The sequence below is a fragment of the Centrocercus urophasianus genome, unplaced genomic scaffold (genome assembly GCF_019232065.1).
Source record: "Centrocercus urophasianus isolate 14NV4802_14NV808 unplaced genomic scaffold, USGS_Curo_1.0 seq_10, whole genome shotgun sequence".
Classification (NCBI taxonomy): domain Eukaryota; kingdom Metazoa; phylum Chordata; class Aves; order Galliformes; family Phasianidae; genus Centrocercus; species Centrocercus urophasianus.
Genome location: NW_024884142.1, coordinates 89,670,046 through 89,695,728, shown reverse-complemented (window position 1 = coordinate 89,695,728; position 25,683 = coordinate 89,670,046). Strand labels below are relative to the sequence as shown.

The window sequence follows — 25,683 nt, the reverse complement described above, 5'->3', positions numbered from 1 at the left end:
TAAACCTGACACTACTGCTCAGAATTCATCACAATAAAACCCGCTGTTCTTACTGCTCACAGACTTCTGAGCACAGAAACTAAGAATGCCATTTTGCTGGATGCAATTTCATTGCATTTTTGCTGTGTTGGACTGGATAGAAAACAAAAATTGTAAAAACGGGAAAGGAGCCAAGATCCTATACTCCATTCCGCAGTACAGATTCTTTCATTTACATTTCACATTTTCTCTCTCTGAAGTCTTCAACCATTCTCAATTTTGCATCTAAATTCTCTAGACCCATTTTCACCTTTTTCTATTGTCTTCTGGTTTCAGTGTCATTTTTTTCCATTTACTTCACTCTAAATATTACTCTTCCTATTACATCAACCAGTTTTTGAGTGCTTATGAGTAATTATAAATTACTTTTTCACACACCTTTGGAGCTTCTGCATCTCATCTTTCACCTGATGGATGACTTTGGAATGTATCCCAGGTATACAGTCAAGCTCACAGACCTGCACAGCATGTCAACTCTATAGTACTTTTTCCCTTCAGGTTTCTTCTTCTAATTAGTCTTGTAATCTCTAAGAAACATTATTTCTATGAGTTCCTGTAGACACTCCTCAAAATTTAATAGCAAAGTTAATAGCAGAGTGATGGCAAAAAGCAAGAGGGAGAAAAGAGTTTAAGAAATGAAGTATAAGTAAAGGATATTTAAGTAGAGAGTATAAAAAGAAACAATATACTGTGAAAGGAAGGTCAGTGCAAGACAGTGAGAGAGTTTGTAAAACTGAGGAATGTGGAAAGCAGAGAAATACAAGAAGAAAGGAAAAAAAAAAAAAAAAAAAAAAAAAAAGAACTAGATAACACTACACTGTCTGCTATTGCCAGGCCAGTACGGTATGCCTGATAACAATTTTCTCCCTAGTGAATGTCTTCATTCATTTCTATAAGCTGGAGGCCAAACCTGGAGGACTGCAAACTGAATGAAATTAACCAGGACTGCAACTATATTTGGTAGGTTTGAAAAGGAATTTTTTACATTAGATGGTCACCTAAATTCTGAAACAATTTTGTGGGGGCAGGGACGTGGGATGCTGGTGATGGAAGAAAACTATCAACTTTCACCATTCTCGTGATAATTTTCCTACAAACAATCTCTGGAAAGGTCAATGTTACAAGAGCTTAAAAGCATTGAGCATCCTTAAGCCAGGCTCCATATCTCACCATCTCTGGATTACGTTTTGCCTTCTTGGACACAACCACTTATTCCACACAAAGCTTACAAATCACTAGGACTCCATAAAAGAGATCATTTACAGTTCTTAGCTGTAGTTTATGTGCTTAGTCACACTCCTCAATCGCTTGGCGAGAACTTTTTTCTGCCATCAAATAGCTGAATAAAAGGAAATGTACTGAGTCACTATAGTTAAATCTATATGCTAGCATCCACAACTAATGTAATGTATTTCTGCCAGAAAATGCTGATTTGTTAGAAATGAGTCATAGAAGAAATATAATGAAAACTAATGTTCCAAGAGAACAAGCAAGTCAGGAGCAGCTTGCTTGCATCCCTTCCCCGCTATTCTGCTGCTGACTAAGGAAAGCTGCCAGACCCCAGAGAGCTGTACCCGTGTTGCAAGGAAAGCACACGCTGACACGGCTGAGATGCTGGGAGTCCACGTTCTTTTCCTTCTGGATGATGTACAGGGAGTTTTCTTTCCACACTAGACTCAGTACTCTCAGACTGCTGGGGAAATAAATGCATCTCAAAGCAACAACATGTCCTTGGTGCAGATTTTTTTACAATTTCTAAAAACAACAAAACTCCTGCGATTTTCTTTATAATTCTCAATACACTTTTTAGTCAATATATTTCATTTAAACCCACTTTGCTTTTGAAATTTCTGTAACTGTTTTCTGCTAACACATTTATCATCCTGAAGTCGCACTGGAAGATAAATTCAGCACCCATCTTCTCCTGCGACTGCACTAATAACAGCGACCTGTGTCTTTAACGAGTGCTGCAATGCGTGCTGCTACCTCATGGGCAGATACACAGCAGCTCTGCCACTACTGGCTCTATTTTGCAAGACTGATCCTGCACAGGGATAGAATCAATGTCTTAAGAGCCATTTACATATGCAAAGCTACGCATATAAAACAATCTTTGCAGGACCAGTGATTTCATCTCTCTGTTCATTAAGGAACATATTTTTCCTCACTTCATGCATTTTAAAACATCTCTCTAATGAGTTTACACAGTAAGCATTAATATTTCTCCTAACATTTTTCCATTAGCTCTGTCAGACTCAATCTCTAATCATTTGTCAAGTTGCACAGAAAATCTGATAATTAACAAATATGTCACTGTTGTTGCTCAGTGATGAATGCAGCTGTGTAAGAGCACAGGTTTCTGCCTTCACAGTATTTGTTGTTCTCTCTCATCCTGACACAGAGTGATGTGGAGATGTATAAGATGCCATATGAAGCCTCCACATTTGAATTGTGTGTCATCATACATTCAAATGTAATATATGCACACACACATACAATGCATATATTTAGAATACCTATTGCACAGAGTACTAGAATAACTTAGGAAAAGGTGAAGGGAAGTCAACAGCATGCTGCGGTTACATTGTTCACTAAGATTTACCATGGACAACACTTGTCATGGCAGAATCACAACTGATTTTCTAGCAGTGACTTCTCTTGGCAAATCTAAATATTGCTCAACTTAAGCTACACATTCCGACACAAAATGTCTGGCCTCTGTTTCTCTTTCAGAGATAACACTGTTAACATACAGGCTAGTTTTTCTCACAGGCAGTTGCTACTTTGAAGCCACCCATCCATTCTCCAGAAAATTTCAGCTCTGGAAAGCAATAAATATAGTACAGAAACCAGCAAAGGAGTGGGCCACATGGACACAGGTAACCAGGTAGCAGCTGGCACTCATTCATTCTACTGCAGAGCAGAGAATGGGATGGGATGTTGCAGACCAAAGTGGTTTAAAAGACTACAGAGAACAGATAAGGGGCTTTTTAATGCTGTACTGCTTACTCTGGGTTGTTATTTTCTTGTCCTAAGCTATCTGCAGTACAATGAAGAGCATCTTCTGCAGAGACAATGTGCTCTGTCTAGGACATTTATCGCCCTGAACTTGACCTTGCAGGAAGAAGCCATACATACATTTTTCACATTTTATTCACATTTTTGTTTTCTTCAGCTTATGGGAAAATACACTGTGCTCACTGCTGCATAGAAAATGTACTTTTGTTAAGAAGAATTAACCATTCACTAATCTTAGCATCAGAAATAAGGTCTAGTTCAGCAATTAATCTTCCAAGGGAGAAAAGATAATTATTACTTTTCAATTTTTATTACATAGCTCAGCTGACCATGCGTATAGCAATTTGTGAATTCCCCCCCTCCCCTTAATTGAGTAGCTTTCTAACACAAATTAAGCACTTAGGATGATCAAAGTAACAACACATTATAGTAAAACCAGCTACTGTAGAAATACAAGTCATTTTCTTTAACCAAGTGATTTTGTTTGCAAATGGTGATAGTATTCTGAAACTGCATCCCTAATGGCAAGAAAACACGGTCTGTTCTGTCACTTTGATGGATGTTCACTGCAGTAGTCCGTTATGAAGAGGGAGATGGGAGGATGGGACATCTTTTTATCTGCTTAATGGTAAATAATAGCACATTCAGTGCTTATTATTCCTCCCCCGTTGGGCTGATCTGTCTTCCCATCTATCAATCCCATGATGTTACACAAGCCACAAGGATGGTAAAGTCTTCCAGCTTTCCCTAGTGAAACAGCATATCTGCTACATGCCACCCTGTGCTGCTGTGGTCATCAGTAGATGCAAAGCTGGATGCCCCTCTGGAAGCTCAAATAGGTCTGCCACATATGAACTCTGCGCTGTCCCCAAACCAGATTTGAGTGCTGCAGCACTTCTTGCTGATGAAAGGGTGGAATCGAGGGGGCACCGCCTCTGAATTCACGTTATTTGCCTTCTTTACAGCCAAAGGGGAGGTTCTGAGAGGTGAGGCCTCTCCCCATCTTGGGCTGTATACCATGCAAAGGGGGAAATGGCAATCTGCTTTGGTTTTTGGCTTTCTGAGGTCTGTCAGGAAGGCTAATTGAGTAGATAACCACAGTGATCTGAGATGTGAGCTATGTGCTCAGCTGAGATGGATAAGGAATCCATTCACTTATGCCAATTTGACAAAAGAAAATCAGTGAGTTTTTTTCATTCAGGAAGAATTCTCAAATTTGTGCCGCTTAAATTAATTTTTTTCTACATATTCAGCCCACAGATGGGAGCTGGACTCTGAACTCCTTTTTCTTAAAAAATAAAAGATCACAGTGCCCATGTATCAGCATGTCGTCCAGGAAAATCTTACCAACCCTCAGAAAGCAAAGTTGCCACATAACCGCCATTATACGCCATACTCTGCCTCCAGTCATACCAGTTTAAATCACCACTGACTCTGCTACCTTTATAACATTTCTTTGTATTCACGGTAGGGTAAAGTGAAAAAAAGCTTGTGCTTTCTCAAATCACTTATTTTCTTTTGTTTCAGCCCCATACGACACCCGAAACTTTGTCTGGTTTCCAGTAGAAAGAATATATGTGTGAAATCTGTCACTTTTTACCAACAAACAGCAACCTAAATTTCTTATGTTTTGTCTCTTTTCACTAAAATGCTTTTTCATACTTACTGCATACTTACTGCACACTTACTTACATTCTTACTGGAATAGATTTGTATTTTTTCTAATTCGTTTAAAATCAATTTAAATTTAAAAAGCATATTTGCATTGGAAACGTGATGCTGTTGATTTGAAAGTTAGTATTCATGTGCGTTCCCATGACATATGAGTATCTGCAAGACTAATATGGGAAGACATTTAATTAACACAATAAACATCACCTCAAATTGTTAGATACATCTTTTGTGACCTGATATTCATTGCTCACACTGCAATATTTATTCTGCTGGAAAAATAACTGATCATTAAAAATTTCAATCTGTGAAGAAAAAATATAAACAAACAAGCAAGCAATCAAGCAAGCAAGGTCTTACTCAAAAATATTCCTTAGAGCATGCTGTTATTTCGACTGAAATGTTTTGATCTCAGGCCTACTTATGAGCTAGTCACTTCAGAGAATTTAAGGAAGTTTTATTGGCATCAAATTGATGTAAGATAAAGGTCAGCCTATTCCATTTTAACGAGTGAAGCAAGATTATTTACACTCAATTCACAGACCTAAGGTAAGCGCATCCTGCACTTCATCCACTGGGAGAAACAGAAAAAAAAAAAAAAAAAAGAAAACACAACCCTTGCTTCCTGAAAAATAAATCCACTCTGCAACAGGGGACTGCCTCACAGTCACACTAATAAAGCATTTAAAGAAATATCAGGGCGTAAACCACTCAAAGCTGATCAGATAATTAGACTGCCACTTAGAACTTGATGAGGGATTCTGAGCAACGTGCAAAGATCCTCAAGTGAATGCTGCATGAAAGCTGCATCCTCCAACATAAATGCAGTCTCTGCTCTAGAAGTGGGAAGATGCCAGATACTTAAAGATCAAGTCATAGGAAGATTTTAGAAATATCAGTCCAAACATTCTCATTTAAAAACAGTCCTTTGAAATACTTTTTGTTCAATGAGGGTAAATTCCATGCATTTCTCCATATTGTTGCCCATTTAATAAGGCAGAAAAGCATTTTATTACTCCCTTCTGATGAATATACAAGTACCAAAACCCAAAGTCAAGCAATGAAACAAACAGTAAATTATTTTCAAACCTCTTACTTCAGTGTTGGCTTTTTTTCCAGCAGTTACTGCCATCAATCCTTTTAGCTTAGCAGCAACAGATTCAAGAGAAATTTCCTTTCAAACTTTGTAATGTTTAAACTGAAAGAATTAACAGAAGAAATCACTTTTACCTAAACCAAATCCACACAGTACAAGGTCCCATGAAACTGGGTAAACTGAAATGAACTTTTCCTGCAAATGCCTTCTCTGAAATTCTTGAATGATCGCCTATGGCTAAACTGGAATGCATTTGGAAAGGTTTGAATTGAAACACAGCTAAACCAAAAGACATTTTGGCTTCCTACAGAGGTATAAAGGATAAAAAAGGGATTTTGGTGGACAATGCATTGTTATTGTGAATTATGCAGTGAGCTGAAATGACACTGGAATAGTCATCAAAGTTCCTAAGAACTGCTCTCTTCCAGATGAGCTAATAGAGCTGCTCTGGACTTGGAGGTTAACTGAAATCAAATCTAAGAGTGCTGTGAAATACATTTGCTGTATTTGCCTTTCAGAAGTTAGAGGTGATTCTGCTGACTCGACTTTCAGAATCATTTCACACCACTATCTGCATGAAGATGGACACAAAGCTTTACATAAAACCTATCTGACAAGCTTTCACCTTTGCAAATATATATTCAGGAAATAAGAAGCATTTCTCTGAAATCTATGAAATCATTCACTGAATTTTCAAATATAATCCGTCGGAAGGAGTCAATGAGCAGCAGTATTTCAAAAACAGGCTTAGAGGATAAGTGACCGTAAAAGCAGCCAGTCCTGAGATTAAAGACCCTGGAGGTTCTTCCCAGCCTGATGGAATGAAAGGAAGACCCTAGAATTGAAGTGGCTTGTTGTAAAGAATGAACATCACTTCATTTTTGCTATAATATGACTATGTGTTATTTTTAGGACCCATAACTTTTTCAGGTACAGTGCTAATATTAATTATTGATTGGATACAGAAGTGGCAACTCTCGTTGGGCACAACTATACATGTCAAACTGTGAAATAATAAGTGTGTGTTCTTTGAAATGAGTTAGTATGCAGCAGAGGGCTTTATTTTCCATTATCAATAACTGATCTATAATTTTAAAGAATTGTTCTCACTGTATTTTTTGAAAGGAAAAAGAAATTTTCTACCTTAAGGCTACATTTTTTCATTTGGTAAAAGACCACAGAGACATAACACGATGAAGTCTGCACAGCCCGTGGCTGCTGTGCCTTTTTCCAAAGATCAAGCCTTATCCAGAATTGTGCATCTTCCACATTGCTAGAAGAGTCCACACCATGTGGCAGGCTGTAGCTGTGCTAGTGTGAGCAGCAGAAGTGCAAGCAGAAACATAAACATGAGCTACAAAACCAGGAAGTACTTAGCACTGCCCTTGACAGCTCTGGATCTAAGACCATGCTCCACTGAAGCTCAAAGACTCCAGTTAATGCAATGCAGAGCTGGGGCTGATTTCAAGAGCACAAGAGTCTAAGTTAGTGTTGGTATTCAAGTGTAACTCTAGCCCATGAGCCTCAATAACAAAAGTCTCACTGATTTCAATTAAAGGAGGTTTGGGTCTATTTACTGTAACTCAGTCAATTCTTGGAAAAATAATTAATTCCTTGTCATGCCTCATGTGTATTGATTTTTGTAATTACAATGAAATTGGAGGCAAGGATGGGAGGAAGGAAACGCACTGGATTTACGTTTAATGTGATGCACAGGCTGTCAAGGGCAAAAATTGAGATGCATACTCATCCTCAACACACTCTGTTGTGCTTAGGTAATGAGGGGCAAACGCGCTGTAAAGAAGAATCTAAAAATCACACTGATGTGCAGAATTCAGAACTGTGGTGTAATGAGCTTTATCTATGGCACTTCCATAGCACATAGAAGAGATGATCGAGGGGAAGAAGATATGGACAGGACAAGCTTAAGGTGTATTAATGACTAAGAAAGAAGACAAAGAATTAGAACAGAGCAGAAAAAAATACAAGCTGTTGCTGATGATAAAATAGCAAGTAGATAATGTACACATAAAGAAAAAAGGAGAAAAGAAAATACATATGGCTTCACTTGGCAATTATGCTGTTAGGAAAAAGACAGCATGAAACCATTTGAACCTCGTTTCCACTGTGTGTTCGCTACAATGGCACTCAAGTTAGATTTTTTTTTAACCTATTTGACTTTCTAAGCAATGTTTCTCCTTTTGTAAACATGGTTGTGCAAATGGTTACCTTGTTTCTACACACACAAAAAGAGATTTGATAATGTTATTCAATACTGACAACAACAAAATGGTGACAATACTTATAAAGATGCTCTAATTACTCACAAAGACACAGTAGGAGATTTAGGGCTCATTTGTCAGCGGCACCACTACTTGAAGAATTATTTCCATACTTTTGCCTAACATTATCCACTCTCCAATTCTACCAAGGGGAAAAAAAGCTATATTTTACATAATAGCCCAGCAGACCAAGGTTCAAAAACAGTCTCACATCTGAACATTAGAAAGAAATTACATATATGATGAAAAGGCAGAGTTTCAAAATGTGAATCAGTTCTGTGTTCCGTGCTTTCATCTAAGAGCACAATATTTTAAAATTAAACAAAGAGTGCCTGCCTTCAGCGTGGGGAACTAATTTGCATGAAGTTTGGGCAGTCTCTTTAAGCTGTTGTGTTAAAAGTCAGCACTCTAAAGCAAGCTTTCCTCTGGTGACCTACATGCACCATGACAAAGGAGGCTGCAAACTCATACTTAAAAAAAGAAAAAGAAATAAATTATCTCAGTAGTATGGCAGTCTGCTGCCAGCACTTTTTGAAATGAAACGATGTTCTTCCCGGCTTTGACAGAGCGCTGTGCACAAAGTCGTAGCACAACAAACTGAGTCAGTAATAAATAACCACAGGACAGTGATTGATGATGGCCAATCTGTCTCCAATGGAATTATTGTAACAATACTAAAAATTCTTTCCTGCATATTTAACGTTTTGTTTAGGGGTTGTTGATACTGCCAGAAAACCCTTTTGACACAACTAGCATAAATTGTAGTGGGTGTTTCGACGCTGAAGCATCCGAGCCCAGCTTATTAAAAAAGCTGTCCCTAGACAGGCTGCTGTATGCATAAAATACACTGGTGGTTCTCAGCTGGGAATGAGTTTGATCTATTCTATATTGCATGCCCCGTTATTAAGGAAGCTTATGAGGTGGATACGGATATAAAATGGGAACATGAAGAAAAAAATAACACCTTAATAAAATGAGCAATTATGTTTTGCCTAAGTCCTCATGTGTCAACAAACAGCAGCACATACCATCACAAATTCATCAAAATTCTGCCTATTTCAGTAGGTGGGAAAGGAAAGAAAAAAAAAAAGTGTCTGTTAGGCACGTTACAGTAGAGGATTTACACTGGAGAACCTGAGAGAACTGACTCAGGAGTGCTGGTTGCTGCAGTGCTGTGACTGATGGCCAGATGCAGGCAAAGACAAGGGATCTGGAGCTGCTCTATGCCATGATCTAATGCTTGGCACATGGACAGCTGAGGAGCTTAATGCTACCAGTCCACCATAACCTTTCAAAATGCAACCCAAGTCCTGAGCAACACATTTTCAGTGCAGATTTGCTATTTGTGAGTAAATCAATAAATTCTAAAAGCATCAAGTTAAAAAGGATGCACAGAGAAGTGTGTTCAAGTATTTGTGAAGCATTACAAGATTACTCTTTGAAATACATTCAGCATTTAAATTCCATTTTTCTTAGTTCACAATCCTATAACATCAAATACAGACCATAATATTCTGCGTGTTTTTCAGACCCAGATGTCCATAACATGGTAAGTTCCAGGCAACTTACAAAATTCATTTTTAAAATGAGTAGGAAATCAGAAACATATTTATTCTCATATTTCTCAAACATATTTATTTTTCTAAGTTGCTGTAAATTTCTAGTTATGCAGACCTGAGCCTAATTTGTTCTCTTGATAACTCACAGAAATGACATGACAGCACCAATTAGATGACACCCAATATTGAAATTCAAGTTGTAATACAAACATGTAAACAACAGGACTGCAGACACAGACAAGAAATTAAAGCGAAGCCTAGAACACGTACTTGAGCAAGTGGAGAAATAATGAAAGCAGAGATGACACAATGGGCTTTGAAGAACCATACTTGGATATGAGCTCTGCTCAAAACAGGTCTCTGTGTGACAGTCTGGTTATACAGTAACCTACTCTTCCTGCAGAAAAATCATGCACAAGAGAAGACTCCAAACCTTCTCCCCTGAAGTCACTGGCAAAACTACCACCAACTTCAGTAGGAGCAGGAGTCAGCCCACAACATTTTGGATCAGAAACAGTATTTCAGAAGAGTGCATGCAGATACCACAGCTGTACGAAATGAAATAGGGGAAATCCAGCAAGCAATATAGAATATTATAAGCTAACACTATGAAAACTCTTTCTGTTTTCCACAAAAACGCATCAATTATCATAATTATCTGAGGCAAGTATGCTAAAAAGATATCTCTTTTGTTTCAATGTAAACTGTGTTTTGTTTTCGTACTGCTGAAGTACATTAGAGGGAAGGGCACACTCTGCTGGTCAGAAGCACCAGTTACACCAAAAGCTTTTTAATGATATCATGAGTACTAATAAACAAACCTGGCTTTATGACACCTGACTTGTAGTGGTGTTCTTCACTAGGCTGCTATTTGATTTACCTTTTTTACATTCTGAGTATTAAAAGAAAACAGTCACAGTGTTACGTATGGACTTTCACGTGTTTATAAACTTACATGCTATATAGAATACTTTATTTTCTTAAGATCATTTTTTGTAATATTGTTTAAAACTCTTTACCTTGGGCTTTTCATCCAGTATTTGCTGACGAATCTCCTTGTGTTTTTCTATCAGTTTCTCCTGTCTTTTACTCTGAGCATCCTCTAGCTGTAAGAAAACAGCAGAGAATCATTTCAGATACTGCATACTCTTTTTTCCCCCCCTTCTCTAGCAGCAGTTTGTATTATTTTGCTTCAGCTTTTATCCCGTGAGCTGTGTGAGATGAATCCTGCTCCCAAAAGAAAAGTCCTAGAGCCCTAAATGAACACGCTGACAAATTCTGGTCCCCATCTAATACAGTGCTCAAGTATATGCCTAACTGCAATAGGAATTAAGCACACTTCACTTGCTAATTCTTTATGTTGTTTCCTGAATCAAAGCCTCTGTAAGCAAAAATGGGCCAGCTTTTGAATTTAACTCTCTCTGAAATAAAATTATGAGAAATTCAATAGCAGCGTAAGTTTCATAACAACTTCCCACATCAAAGCACTCTTGCTTGTACCGTCATCTCAATGTAAAACACGTATAGCTACAGAAATACTAACACCTGTAATGAAATTCTGCGACTTTGATTTACAGAGATCTCAGAATGCTCTGCGTACTTCAGTAACTGTACAGGTCTATTTGAGCTTAAAATATACTCTACAATTAACTGTTAATTGACTTTAAAAGTTCTGTATGCAATCTTTACATTCATGAAAAAGCATGCCAATTAAAAAAGCCTCAAAATTAAGACACTTCTCAGTATCTGAAAGGAACCATGGAGTATATATTCCATGAATAAACACCAGATCAAAAAAAAGAATTACAACTTTATTAAAATATGTCTTCTTTACTGTCTCCTCCCCTAAATACTAAAACTTACAAAGATATGTCTAAAATTACAGTTTTTCTTTGAGTGGAATGTCAATAGAAATCTACACTGCATCTGTTAAAAATCTGTACTAGTGGAGTGTTTACATAGAAGCTTGGAATTTGTAGTGTAAAATAGAACCTAACACATAAAAGGTGACATTTTGCACCAAAATGAAAAATAAACACACAGCCTAACATACCCTTTTTATGTATTGCACCACCTCCTGGATATATGATCGAATCATTTCAGTCTTCTCTCTGGAAAAAGCAATCAACAAGTTACATTAGTCCATAAGATCACATTTTAATGCCCCCAGCTTCCTTCAAAGAGAGTAAGGCAATGTTTTGAATGTATAGGTCTGCCCATTTAACACTGTGTCTTTTCCTTACTGTGCTTTATTTTGTAACAGGCTTCAATTATCCCATGACATACTGCAACAACACCTCTGCTCTTCCATGATATTTTTTTTCCCATAGGGTAGTGCCATATCTTCAAGGTGATTGTAGCATTTGTTAAGACCCAATTGTCAGCCTAGGGAAGTGCATGCAGATGTACACTGCCACACAGTGGCACTTCGTATAGCAGTGAAATAAGCTGTCAGTGTGTAGATGCTACTGCTGATGAAGGACTTAACTTTGGTCCTCAGTTTTGTCCTGTAAACTACAAAAAGCAGAACTCGAAAGAATTACTTAAAAGTGATTGAGTGAGACAGCTATTAGGTAACTTTTGGTAAAGACAAGATCTCTCAAAAGGATACATGCACATAAAATAACATTTTGTGGATATTTGATCAGATTCACGACAATGCTCTGAAACTTAATTGCTTAATAGTGAATTGCAATCTATTCTGGTGGGATTAAAATCTGATGGTTCAAGGTAGTTACACAACCCCCGGTCATGCGCAGAACTAGAAAAAAATAATTAAGAACAATTAACATAATGCTTCCTTTCTCTGTATTTTTTTTCCTTCAAATTTTCATAAGAAAATCTTTAATGAAGCAACAACAGTGCGGCACGGGTGACTCAGACAGGATTCACCAGAAGGTCTCACTGCTCCCTGTCCAACTGCAAAAGTGAGGACAAATGGCGCCACTTGGCAGAGGAAAGCCAAGTTTCCCATGTTGCTCCCATCCTACCTCTCCCAAGGGCTCTCTGAAAAGCCTGGAGAAAGAAAGTTCTTGGGACAGAGGAGGAAAAAATGAAAAGGGAAACAGAAGTGAATTTTCATGCGTCTGTTTCTGAGCTTTTCTCACCAGTGTCTCATTAACCTCTCAGCTAGCAAATAATTTCCTATTGCAATTGATTTTACTGCTATAATATTTTTGTAACAACTAACCACATTTTTCTTACATGAGCACATGCTATTCTGTCAGCTCTAACCATATTATTTCTCCCATTTTTTTTTAAATCAATTGTTCTCATTGTTACCATTTTTATAAGATATTTCTAAATTTAATAACGATTCTTAAATTATCTGATGCTGTTCATTGTATGAGCTTCTGTGACCTTCTTCTATTGTTACCAAACACATAGATTCTATGGAGATGCTCCGAAATTTATATAAATAAAGTGTTTGTTTTGTTTTGTTTTTTTTTTTTTAAGTATATTTATTTTAAATATACTAACAGTAAGAGGAGGGCTAAGGAGGATCTCCATCCTTTACTGGATGTGGTGGGGAACGTAACCATGAGGATAAGAAAAAGGCTGAGGTTCTCAATGCCTTCTTTACACCTGTCTTTAAGACTCTACCCCCTATCCTGGAAGTCTGGGATGGAGAGCAGAATAAACCTCCACAGTTGGAAACACAGAGATCTGCTACCTAGTCTGTCACAAGTTCACAGGACCAGATAGGATCCATCTGAGGGCACTGAGGGAGCTAGCAGAGGTGACTGCCAAGCCACTTTCCACCATCTATCAATAGTACTGAGTCAACCAGAGAGGTCCCAGAGAATTGGCAGCTTGACAGTGTGACTCCTATATACAAGAAGGGTTGGAAGGAGGATCCAGGGCACGACTGGCCTGTCAATCTGATCTCAGTGCCAGCAAAGGTTATGGAACAGATCATCTTGGGTAAGATCATATAGTATGTGCGGGACAACCAGGTGATAAGGTGCAGCCAGCTTGGGTTCATGAAAGGCAGGTCCTGCTTGACCAAACTCATCTCCTTCTATGACCAGGTGACCTGGTGCATGAGGGAAAGGCTGTCAATGTTGTCTACTAGACTTCAGCAAAGACTTCGACACTGTCTCCCACAGTATTTTCCTAAGGAAGCTGGAAGCCCATGGCCTGGGCAGGTACATTCTGCTGGGTAAAAAACTAGCTGGATGACTGGGCCCAGAAAGTGGTGGGGAAGGGAGTTAAATCCAGCTGGTGTTTCGTTACAAGTGGTAATCTCCAGGGGTTTGTACTGGTGCCCATTCTCTTTAATACCTTTCATGATGACCTGGGCAAGGGGATTTAGTGCACCCTCTGTAAGTTTGCAGATGACACCAAGTTGGGAGGAACTGTCAATCTGCTTAGGGGTAGGAAGGCCCTCCAGAGGGATGTGGACAGGCTGGATTGCTGGGTGAAGGCTAATAGGATAAAGTCCAACAAGACCAAGAGCTGGGTCCTGCAATTTGGCCACAACAATCCCAGGTAGGGTTACAGACTTGAGGTAAAGTGACAGAGTGGAAGACTGTGAAGAGGGCAAGAACCTGCTGGGGTATTGGTCAATGACTGGCTGAACAGGAGCCAGCAGTGTGCCCAGCTGGCCAAGAAGGACAATGGCATCCTTGCTTGTGTAAGAAATAGCGCTGCCAGCAGGAGCAGAGAGGTGATGACTATCCTGTACTCAGCTCTGATGAGGCCATACCTCAAGTGCTGTGTCCAGTTTTGGACTCCTCACTAAAGAAAGACATGGCACTCCTGGAGCATGTTCAGAGAAGGGCAATGAAGCCGTGAAGGGTCTGGAGCACAAGTCTTATTGAGAGTGGCTGAGGGAGCTGGGATTGTTCAGTCTGGAGAAGAGGAGGCTCAGAGGAGACCTTATCACTCTCTACCACTACCTGAAAGGAGGGTGTGGCGAGGTGGGCGTCAACCTTTTCTCCCATATAACTAGCAATAGAACTAGAGGGAATGGCCTCAAAATGCACCAGGAGAGGTTCAAGCTGAGTATCAGGAAAAATTACTTCTCTGCAAAGAGTGGTCAGGTGCTGGAACAGGCTGCTCAGGGAAGTGGTTGAGTCACTGTCTCTGCAGGTGCTCAAGAAATATTTAGATACAGGAACATTTAGGGACATGGTTTTGTGGGGAAATATTAGTGGTAGGTGGATGGTTGGACTAAAGGATCTTGGAGGTCTTTTCCATACTTGAAGATTCTGTGAAATTTTAACTCCTCTTAAGTGTCACTACAATAGAGACTAGTAACAAAGAATATCCCAGCAAACAGGCAAAGATTAAAATGTCCCATTTTCTTTTTGTGCAGCTTGCCAAAACAAATTAATTAGGACAAACAAACCTAGATGCCATGCCCTTGGGAAGAATATAACCAACTTGTGTAACTCCGGCTTGTAATTTACCACAAAGAGAGCAAACCTTCCAGTGTATTAATTCTATTTCTCTTAGATAGTGGCTTTAAGATGGTTAAGAAGAAAAGATAAATCAGAAATAAAAACTTAGTTAAAGTAAAATCAATCCCTTCAAAAACTGAGGTCACTAAGTCTATTTATAGTCATACATAGAGGAAAAGTATTTGGATTAAAAGCATCTTGACTCCATCAAGCCACTCAAAGGCATGTCCCCGTATCACACACCAGCACTTCTGCAGCTCACACAGGCTCTCAATGTTGGTACAATAGGAGATTAGATTTGTCTGAGAAAATTGAATTAATATCAGCGGAAGTAAGGCACTCCACTGCTTTGGTGAGGTACTGCAGCCTGAACAAAAGCTGGCTTGGATTTAGGCTTGAGACTTTGATTTTTCCAGTTGTGAAAAATTTTGCATTCCCCCAAAATGTGTAAGGATATGAATGTAGGAATACACTTACTCTTCCATTTGATTTTTATCCTTGGATTTTGCTTCTGTGATCTTCTCCTGCCTCTTCTTGTCCATTTTTTTCTTCAATTCTTTCTTTTCTCTAAAGCACAAAAAATAAATTTAGTTTCAAAATGCATCTAAATGAAAATCATAAAGAGATGTAATCAATTATAAGGGGAATAGCACCTTACTTTTCACACGTTTCTTTCAGTTTCTTTAGCTGGCTGTTCTGACATTCCTCTGCTACATCTGTCAACTTCTGAATAAGCTAAAAAAAGAATTCCAAGAAAGAGAAATAATGTGTTTTCAGCTAAACATCATATATGTATCTAAGTTTCTTCAAAAGCCTGTGATAAATCACATGAACCAGATGAATCAGGAAATGCACAGTAATGTCTGTCTGGTCTCATTCAGCTCTTCTTTCCTTACATAAAAGAAGAAGGACACTGAGAACAGGCTCTGCTCTAAAATAAATCAGAAACAATCTCTCATTTGCAAGACAGATTTTATATGCAACAAATATTAATTCCAGCAGAGCTCCGAGGTAAAAACCATCTGAATATTTTGTGTTAAAAAAAGAATTTATCATGATACTTCCTAACTGGATTACGTAGAAAACGGGACTTGGCTTTGTGAACTGCCAATTCCCATTTTGGAATGAGAAATTACTTAACTTACAGTATCAGCCCTACTATGTAGGTTCAGAATGTTTTGTTGTTGTTGTTGTTGCTGTTGTTGTTTTTAATGAAAAGTAAAATTCCTGTGATTCAGCCAACAATTGTTACTTGAATGGGAACTCTCTCTCTGCAGCACAGGTTACCATTCCTACGCACCCACACTGGAGCTACTCCTGCTGGGTAACACTGAAATGTCTCACATGCAACTGATGATAAACAGAGCACCACTTGGGAGTGTCAGCTCCGAGCTATGATCCACGAGAATGGATTTGTGAGAAGGCCTTGCTGAGCAATTGCCAGGCATATCACTCCTATGACCTGCTTTTTGGATGGCAAGACAGAGCAGACAAATCATGCAATAGCAAAGAGGTAAAACATTGTATATTAAAAAAAAAAGTGTGAGATAGGATTGTCCGGAGCTGAGAAACAGTTTATGCTTTCACAACACTCTTTAAAAATGTTCTCTTTTGCCTGAGAACATCCATCAGCATTAGCTGCCATCTGTCCAGACTCTTCTATAGCAGTGAGAGGGCTATGATCTTGCTGTAGTTGTCAGCCAAACTCCAGCTGTACAAACACAAGCCAGCTCAGACTGATGCATGAAAACTATTTTTTCACAATATACAGATTATGTCCTGTATCCCCTCGAAGCATTCATCTGCAGTAGGAACACTCTTTGGCATAACTCTATGCCCTGGAGAACATTTGAAATTATTTCCATTTATTTATTTTATGGTGTTTCTATTTATTTTCCAGCTAATCCTGCCTTCTTCAGTCCTATACACTGAAAAAAAAAATAAAAGGGCAGAACAAAATGAGAACATCATCCAAAAGCTGCAATAAATTGAGGCTTACATAACTAGAGGTAAGCACTCAGTTCCACGGTAGTAATAATAAACCTGTTGCCTTTCTGCCTTTTATCCAAGGCTGTCCAAGTACATTGGAGGTGTTGGTGACAAATGACATAACAACTCCTTGGAGTTGCAGTGGATCACAAGGAAATCAAGCTCTGAAATGGACTCCAAGCAAGAGTAAGCCACACTCCATTCTTACATCACAGCGGTTTCATTACTAACCCAGAGACCACTAAAGAAAAGCAGAGGCCGTAACAAACGTACCAGCTTAATGTGCTCTCGCTTCTGGTACTTTTCACTGTAATACTGCTCCTGTCGGAGGTTTAGCAGCTGCTGCTGTTGCTTTTCCTTCAGCTCAACTAGCTTCTGGGTCATTTCGGAGTCAAGGGCAGCCAATTCTTGTTCGATAGTTGATGAACCATGGTCTGGGCTGCCCGTTTCAGATCTGTGAAGACACACACACACACTGGCTTTACACCACTATGCCTGTTCTGCCCCATATCTAAAACTTGTTTTTCACCTGGTAACATGTAGTTAGTTCATCAGTAAGTTTCTGGGCATCGCATACAGGGCAAGATAATGATTCTAGCTGTGGTAAATCCACTAATTTAATCTTTTAGGGAAAAACAGTGTTGTTACTAATGGGATTTATATTGCTTTTAAACCTTGTAATACAAACCTGCCATGGTGGGGTGAACCAGGCTTAGTATAATTGAGCTATAAATACAACTGCCAAGATTTCCCATATAAACATTTGCCCACAGAACTTGTTTACCCACTTTCAGGCACCCAACTTGAATTTCAAAGCTTCACAGTCCTCAGTAAAAATGGTAAATGTTAAGTATTTTGAAAACAGTCATCCTTGCATATGCTTAGCAACAAACTTAAAAGCATAATTTACATCTGCATTTACAAAAAAGCTTAAAATGGTTAGGAGCATTCCTTTATTTAGTATTTTCTCCCCCCTTCAGGAAATGCCATGCATAGCACACACAGAGGAAAGTGCTCCATGGACTCCTCACTTCAGAAGGAAACTTAACATCCCAGTGGGGAATAAACCTCAGAAAGGCAACACACAGGAGTGCAGAAAAAAATGTAAGGAAAAAGCTAAAAAGCAAACACTGAGAAATAGGTTGTTGGTTTTTTTTTCCTCAAGGCAGAAGTATAGATGCAATGGTGAAAGAAAACATGATGACACTAAATTGCTCAAGGCAAAAATAAACAGCAGAAACAGTATCACTCTCAGGCCAGCAGTAAACTAAACCCAAGAAAAACACTCTTAAAAAATATGATGATGTTGCGTCTCTGCTTGGCTGCTGTGTTTACTGTTGTACTCAGGTGTTAAATCAGTTGCCTGGGAAACCTCAGGAACAGTGCATGAGATGGACAAAACAGTTGAAGTTTGAATAGAGGGGGCTGACTGAGAAAAATGAGTTTGCTGCTCAGACATTTGCAAGATTACAATGCAGAGAACTTGCTGCACTGGCTGCCTGTCTCCTCTTCCAGGTTCAAGTTTGCAGTTGCTGTCACTTAGCCTAACTTTAACTGAAACAATGTGAAGCTGCTTCCATCAATCTGAGGACACAGACTAAGGTAGCCTATTTGTATTTCTTGTACTGCTATTTGAATATTCTACTAAGAAGTGGTATCAGTGTGGTAGGTGGGGATAATTTACATGCAGAGGCACAGGACAACACTCATGAATGTTAATCAGCAAATAATGCCACTTGAAAACTGTATGTTTTCAAGTTGACATTTCTCTTGTATTTTTGGGAAAAAGAAATGGGGCTAGTCTCTAAACGCTGGCTAAAATACTAAGACTGTCTTCTAAGGGACATGATTATTAAATAGAAACTTCGGAAGTGCATCAGCATAGTACCTGTGTTTGTGTTCAGTAAATACTTCCACTGTCCCACAGACACTGGCTTTACTGAATCTAGGCCCAATTTTAGGAATGGGTACAAAGCACTGATTTCTTCTGATCAGAGGCAACATATTTGTATGGAAATCTGGCATAGGAATTCCTTTGAAATAGCGCTTTGTACTTTGCAGTTAAAGGTAAACAGCTAGAGTTATGATTTAAAACAGTAAAAACTACCTTATTCCTTGGGAGATAGTATTCTATAAAAAGTCTTCTGCTTGGGACAATATATACTAGCAAATCTGAAAAGCCTTCAACACATGCTCCTGCTCTTTAAAAATTGAACATCAGATTTTTTAAACTTCAGATACTTCAATATCTGCACATAAAACTACACATCTCTGAAATCACTATGACAGCTCCACACAGCAGACTGCAGTACTTTATTGCCTGATACCATGAATGATTTATGGTCAGATCATAACAAAATAAAAAACCAAAATCCTTTCTAGTCAAAGTCAGATGAGTCATTCTATTTATTCAGTTTGTTTTTCGGCATAAAGTTGAGTAGAGTATGCCAAAGAAAAAAAGTAACATAATATAATTTTGTCTGCCACTATCTGTCACACACAAATTGATGGTGGAAAATACACCAAATAAATATCACTGTGTTTACAGTTGGCAGCCAGTCTTTAAATGAGTGAGCTCCTTCCTAGGGACAAGTTATGGACTGAATCATAGTCACTTACAATTAAGAGTACAGCAGCAGTGGCCAGAGCATACTTGCACATTTTTCTCCAACAGTCCCTACCAAATGCACCAAGTAATTTTTTTTAACACTTGTTCAATGTCTTTGTGCTTAAGAACTGCAGCTATTACAATTCTATGCAAAAGTTAAAGGGCTTTTTTGCTTTCAATTACTTTAAAAAATTGATTGTGCTAGACTGAGAAAGATAAATTAGGATGGTATCCTTATCTGACTGCCATTAAGTTTTAACAGTGTTAGACACAGGTTGTACCTACATGTGCATTTGTTTTGCCAGGAACTAAGAATGATCTTTTGCAACACATAGTCCCTTATCATGTGAATAAGAGAAAAATTGTGGAAAAATTAATGAGTCCCAACAGTCAAACATTTCAAACTGATAATATAAACATGACTTCTTTATTATCTAAGCAAATAATATAAATTGATATAAGCACACCCAAAGACACATGGCAGTGAGAGACTGAGAAAGAGAGACAGAACAGAAGGAGAGTGCATGCAGATGCAAAGCAAAGCAATCATTAAAATATTCCCAAATGGTCAGGATCAATCACCATTTAAACCACAAATGCTAGTAACTGTATTTCTTATACCTAACTATAGGGCTGATCCTTTTTGTTGTAGCATAATTTTTTTCCAAGATCCTAATGTGGAGACAATGCTCGCCATGCAGAAGTTCAGAATATTTGCTCTAAATATAAATAACACTTGGGTCTTACTCCACCACCTGGCAGCACATTGTGCTTGCCTAGAGAAAATCAGTTGCTCAGTATCAGCAAGATTGTGTGTGGACTGCAAAACTTTCTCCTTGCTGGAAAAAAAAGAGCTACTTTATAAAGCTGCATTATAAAGCGTGAGGCAGAAGTTTTGCTATTGATGTTGATTTCAATCAGTACTGAACTGATATTCCTCCTAAAGCAGATCAGGATGGGAGATGATGGGGTGCTGTGAGAAACCATGCCACAGTTGATCTGATTAGGAATGCAAAATACGTTATCCAGTTGGGTTTCAGTTCTTTCATACTGTGTTCTGGTTCCTGAACTATACCAGTATGTAGGGGAAGCTCAATGTCACCATCTGTGATTAAATTCACCACCTAGCTACTGGCTGCTGTTGCCAGTAGAGCTGAATCACCCACCCATAGCAGAGATCTAAGAAAAGTCCCAAGATAAATACTGTATGATCTTGTTTACGGGAAAAGAGTTTTAAAATTGTGAACAACTTATCTGACTTTTGGCAGAGAAGCAAGATATCAGAGAGGGCTTTTTATCTGATGATTTTCATATCAAAGAACCTGACATCATTTTAACTACAAATTCTCTGACTTGATTTTATCTACAAATCTTCTGGATTGATTTTTTTCTGTGCTTTTAGAGTCACCTCCATATTAATTATCTATCATAAAAGAAAAAAAACTGCATTTACCTTTTCTTACTGTCTCTTTTTGCTGTTTTTTCTAAAACTGCTCTTCGTCGCAGATAGTCATTTTGGATTTCATTATACTTTGCAGTGTGCTCTTTGATAAGATCAGTGGTTTTCTTGTGGTGCCTCTTAACAAGGTCCTTCATTTCTTTGTAGTGCTTCTTCTGAAGCTTAACAAATGACTTCTGTTGTTTTAGCTCTTCAATAGTCTGTGCTTCCACTTCTACAATGACAATAACAAAAGCAACTTCAATTTCTAATAACGTATGATTTTAATCAGAGAACACCATCAGCTGAAATGGAACAAAGAACGCTTGTTTTACTGCTGGCATGTGAAACGTGCTAGCTGAAACTAACCAAGCAGAATTCTCTGAAAAGAAGCTAACCTGATTGAAAATACCTAGACAAATTTGATTAAGAGTAGGAAATGAGTTGAAAGACTAAAGCACCAACATGACCAGCAAAACAAAAACCACATACTTTCTTCCCTCATCCCCTTCAGATGCAAAAGATTCTCATCAGCCTGATGGGAATTATTATTACACTATTCTTTTTTGTAGGAACTGCACCAACACCTCAGGACTGCCTTCTCTCTGGATGGGTCCCACAGCACAATATTGACAATATTCAGTGTAAAGTTAGCTTCTGTTCAGATAATAGTGCTGTTTTGGTTTTCTGAGGGGGGCCTATGAGAATGCAACAATGGAATAATAATTAGAAAACCTGCCAGTGATCTCAAGAAGCATGTGCTCAAACATTTAATAGCATCACAGCTTCACAGCTGAGGAATAAGACACACTATGTACATTTTCTATGAGTTACTGCAGTCACAACTATTCAAAGGAGTATCTAAACCAGATGGTCCATTTCAGAAAATATGTTTCCCTTGGCAAAAAGTGTATCACTTGTACAGTATAAGCTGTATATTTAATACCTGTGAGGACACTCTGAATAAGATCTTCTGTCTTCGCAGGTGCTTTCACCAAACCTAGAGGTAAAAGAGATGACTAATACCAACTCCTTTAAAACAACAGCCATTATTGTGTCATCTGAATGCATATTAAACTATGGTATGTGATATGGACATATACTGATAAATTATCTGAGAGAAGAAACACAAAGACCACTACCACATTTATCTCATTTATGAGGAGGAAGCTACTGAACAAGGCTATGAAGTCTTCAGTCATTAAACTATAAACACTGTGGTTTAACATACATTTATTATAGGATATAAATCAATACAGAATATATACCAGAAAAGCAGCTCTTAAATAGAAGATATTTCTATATTTGAAGAAAATTCGCCCTAACAGCAGACTGGGAATTTGTCCACCAAATTTATAAAAACAAAGCAAACAACAGCAAAAAAAAGCAGATCAAAGATTACCATGTTTTCCTCCACAAAAAAAAAAAAAAAGTTAGAAAACACCAAATAAAATGTTGTTCTTGAAATGTAAAGTACATAAAAATTAATACCCAGATTTATTTTGAAAAGACGATTTTTAGCTTGTTTTGCTTGTTTGTTTTTTTACCTGGTGTTGGTTGGCTATGGACAACCTGAGTTGCTGGTTTTGGTGTAAGAGAGGCAGTGTGATTTACTCCGTTTTCTGCTGGTGCTGGCCTAGGTTCACTATTAGCTTCAGATGGTGCATCTCCGTGGTCCACCTGAAAATACATGAGGATTTACATTACTCTTTCCAACTAACAGCCTTAAAAATTTCCAGATCTAGTTTAGTCTACTTTACAATGGTAAGAGTCTATAAATGTTAAGTACAGACTACTTTTAACAGGAAAGAAAAGGGAAAAGAAAAAGAAAAAGAAAGAGAAAAAGAAAGAGAAAAGGAAAAGGGAAAGGGAAAGGAAAAGGAAAAAGGTATCTTTAAGAGCCACAGTAGCCCAGGCAGTACATTTTTTCAGGGTAAATTTCAAGAAGAAATAGAGCATGTATTATTCTTCAGAAGTATTTTAAGCGGGTATAACTCATCAGGGACATTTTTCAGTACAGTATATATTAACTGCACCAGATATGAAATCTGTTTTTTATTGAAAAGCACCGTTCTCTGCCACAAAGCTTTTCTAGGCATAATGGAGAAGGTTGCACAAAAATGCTACTTAGATTCTTGCTGTGAACAAAATGAGCATATAAAATTACTTTGAAATTTCATACATCCACAGCACAATCATTATTCACTGTTTTTACAGCACAGAGACATAGTTGCGATTCCCAAGATCTTACATTCTTGTAATTACACTGCAAGGATAATATGTAAACAGTACTTCCATCCTGCTGCATAAATTCACCTGTGGTATCCAAATATTTAAGCATTTTCTACAATCTTTCTTTCTAGTTTTCTAAAAGCTCAGGGTTACAGTATACATTTCATTATGCACTAAACACCACAATTTTCTTCATGGCCATCAGGTTTGTAAAAGATAGGGCGAGCACAGAACAAACTGAAGGTCACTGGAAGCAGTTTTACTTCTGAAATGACGAAGCCCTGCTTCTTGCTGCCCCTGCAAGGGGCCAGTTGCCATGGTGTCTCGGGTAGTCTTGGATTTGTTCTTTCAGCTGTTTCCATTTCAGTCTTTGATGGTAATCACATTACATGCAGAGGCAGGATACCACAGTTGGTGTTCTTTTTTTACCTCTTGATTACTCCACACTTGCAAAATAACAGCCTGCACTGCATCAATTGAGACAAAATATATTTTGATCTGCTTTGTGTTGCTCCTGTTGCAGATTTCCTTCATCTTGGCCCTCACTACACTGTTTATATTGCAAAAAGAATTGTCTCTACAGCTTATTTCTACCAAAGTTATAAGAGAGAGATTCTGTAGTCAAAAACACAATGCCAAAATTAATTACTAACAAAAACCTTACTTCTTTAAAGCAGCGATTACTGCAATAAAATAAGGACAAATGTGACCTAGCCAGCATTTCTGACAGTATAACAATGTGACTGCAAAAGCTGTAGCTGTGACAAACTCACAGAGACATGGTTATCCCCTCAATTCCTCTTAAAATACATTTCTCACAGAATGCAATCCATTAGTATGAAAAAAAAAATACTGCTATATAGATCATCTAATATCAATAAATAATGCTAGGATCCCTATCTTCTGGCAAGTTAGCACCCTAAAAGTCATTATGTGGAAAATGGGTACTGTCATCTTCTATATCTGTATGTGAAATGCTGCATTGCAGCTTGTTGAGAAACTATTAATAGGCTGTCAGTTTGGGACATAAAACAGCTGATTTCAGAAACTAAGGCAGAAATGTGAGACAGGATCAGGAAGTGAATAAAGAGTAATTTTCAATGCACCAAGCAATCTAATCTCACTAAAAAGCACTTTCTCTTCTCATAACTCATCATACAGAATAGTAAAGTAAACATGATTTTCCCCTAGTGGAGAACATTTTAGGCCCTTTTAAAAATATGATGCAATCCAGCCCAAAAATTTATAGTTTCAATATTCATAGAAAATGGTTTGTATTCCACACATTGCCATGCCTTTTGCAAGACAGTATGTTTACTAAGTTGAAAGATACATACTCATGCAAGTACTTATTTATATGGGCTGTATCTTTATTTCTGCAGAGAAAAAGAGTTGCGATGTATTGGGATTGGCAGATCCTCTTCTGGTACTGAGTACATCTGTGCTGCACTGCCAAACTAAGAGGAAACTGAAATCAGTTTGGCTCTTTCTTGGCAAAGTATAAGCAATCTTTCTATGACAAGTGTCAGATTAATTTGATTTCCCTTACTGTACGTAGTTAATTTCTGTTACTGACCACTGTAACTCATAATGGGAATATTACAAAACAAACAGAATAGATGCTGTACTTGACAATTAACAAACAGTATAATTTGAAGCTTAGAGAAAGATGCACTTCTTCATTCAAAACAATTCACTATTAGATATCTTTTTTGACCATTGTTTTGTAAGAAGTCAGGGGAACTTCCTACCAAGCAGGTTGCAGCTTAAACTTCTAGGTAGCAAAGAAAATGTGGTTCTCATGGGCAAGTGTAAGCAAACAAACTAGTCAGCCCTACTGACTGCTGAAGAAAATGTTTCATCAGATATGATCAGACAACTCAGGATTTCCAAGCACAGTCCAGCTGCCAATTATCTTATCTACAATCACAGTTTATAGATAGTAACAATGGTATAGTTAAATTGCCATTTTGAGTGGAAATTTTTTACCTGTCCATTTCTACTGCATCTAATTGAATGGTTATACATTTTTAGTAAATGCTCTGCTACAATCACTACACTTTTCTTTTAAAAAATATTTCTCTACTACTCTGAAGCTCGCTCCTTTATCCCAAAAGCTTTGAAGCTCCTTGACACTACCAAAGCACTATAACTCAGCTTTCCAGCTTTGCCCTTACTTAAGAAGATACTCCGTGATAGAATTTTTCTAACAAACAAGCCTGTACAGACCAGAGAAATCTGGACTTTTTTTTTCAAAAGTAAAAATGACCTCTAAGGCATTTAAAGGATTGCATTAAAAAAAGACTTTGCTATTAAAATAGAATCTCATGTGTAGAGTGTCCTAGA

The 25,683-nt window shown here is 38.0% G+C and overlaps 1 protein-coding gene across 4 annotated transcripts in view; it reads right to left on the bottom strand.

Annotated features, from left to right (window-relative positions):
* PLCB1 (phospholipase C beta 1) overlaps positions 1-25,683 on the bottom strand; it is a 369,568-nt gene that overhangs the window by 50,359 nt on the left and 293,526 nt on the right. For all 4 annotated transcript variants that reach the window (XM_042829898.1, XM_042829908.1, XM_042829913.1 and 1 more), the window contains exons 24-31: positions 22,653-22,785; positions 22,052-22,105; positions 21,121-21,340; positions 17,333-17,513; positions 15,729-15,805; positions 15,548-15,637; positions 11,719-11,776; positions 10,685-10,771 (exon numbers count right to left, since the gene is read on the bottom strand). In XM_042829898.1, the coding sequence (XP_042685832.1) occupies positions 10,685-10,771; positions 11,719-11,776; positions 15,548-15,637; positions 15,729-15,805; positions 17,333-17,513; positions 21,121-21,340; positions 22,052-22,105; positions 22,653-22,785 (900 nt within the window). The remainder of the gene's footprint in view (positions 1-10,684; positions 10,772-11,718; positions 11,777-15,547; positions 15,638-15,728; positions 15,806-17,332; positions 17,514-21,120; positions 21,341-22,051; positions 22,106-22,652; positions 22,786-25,683) is intronic.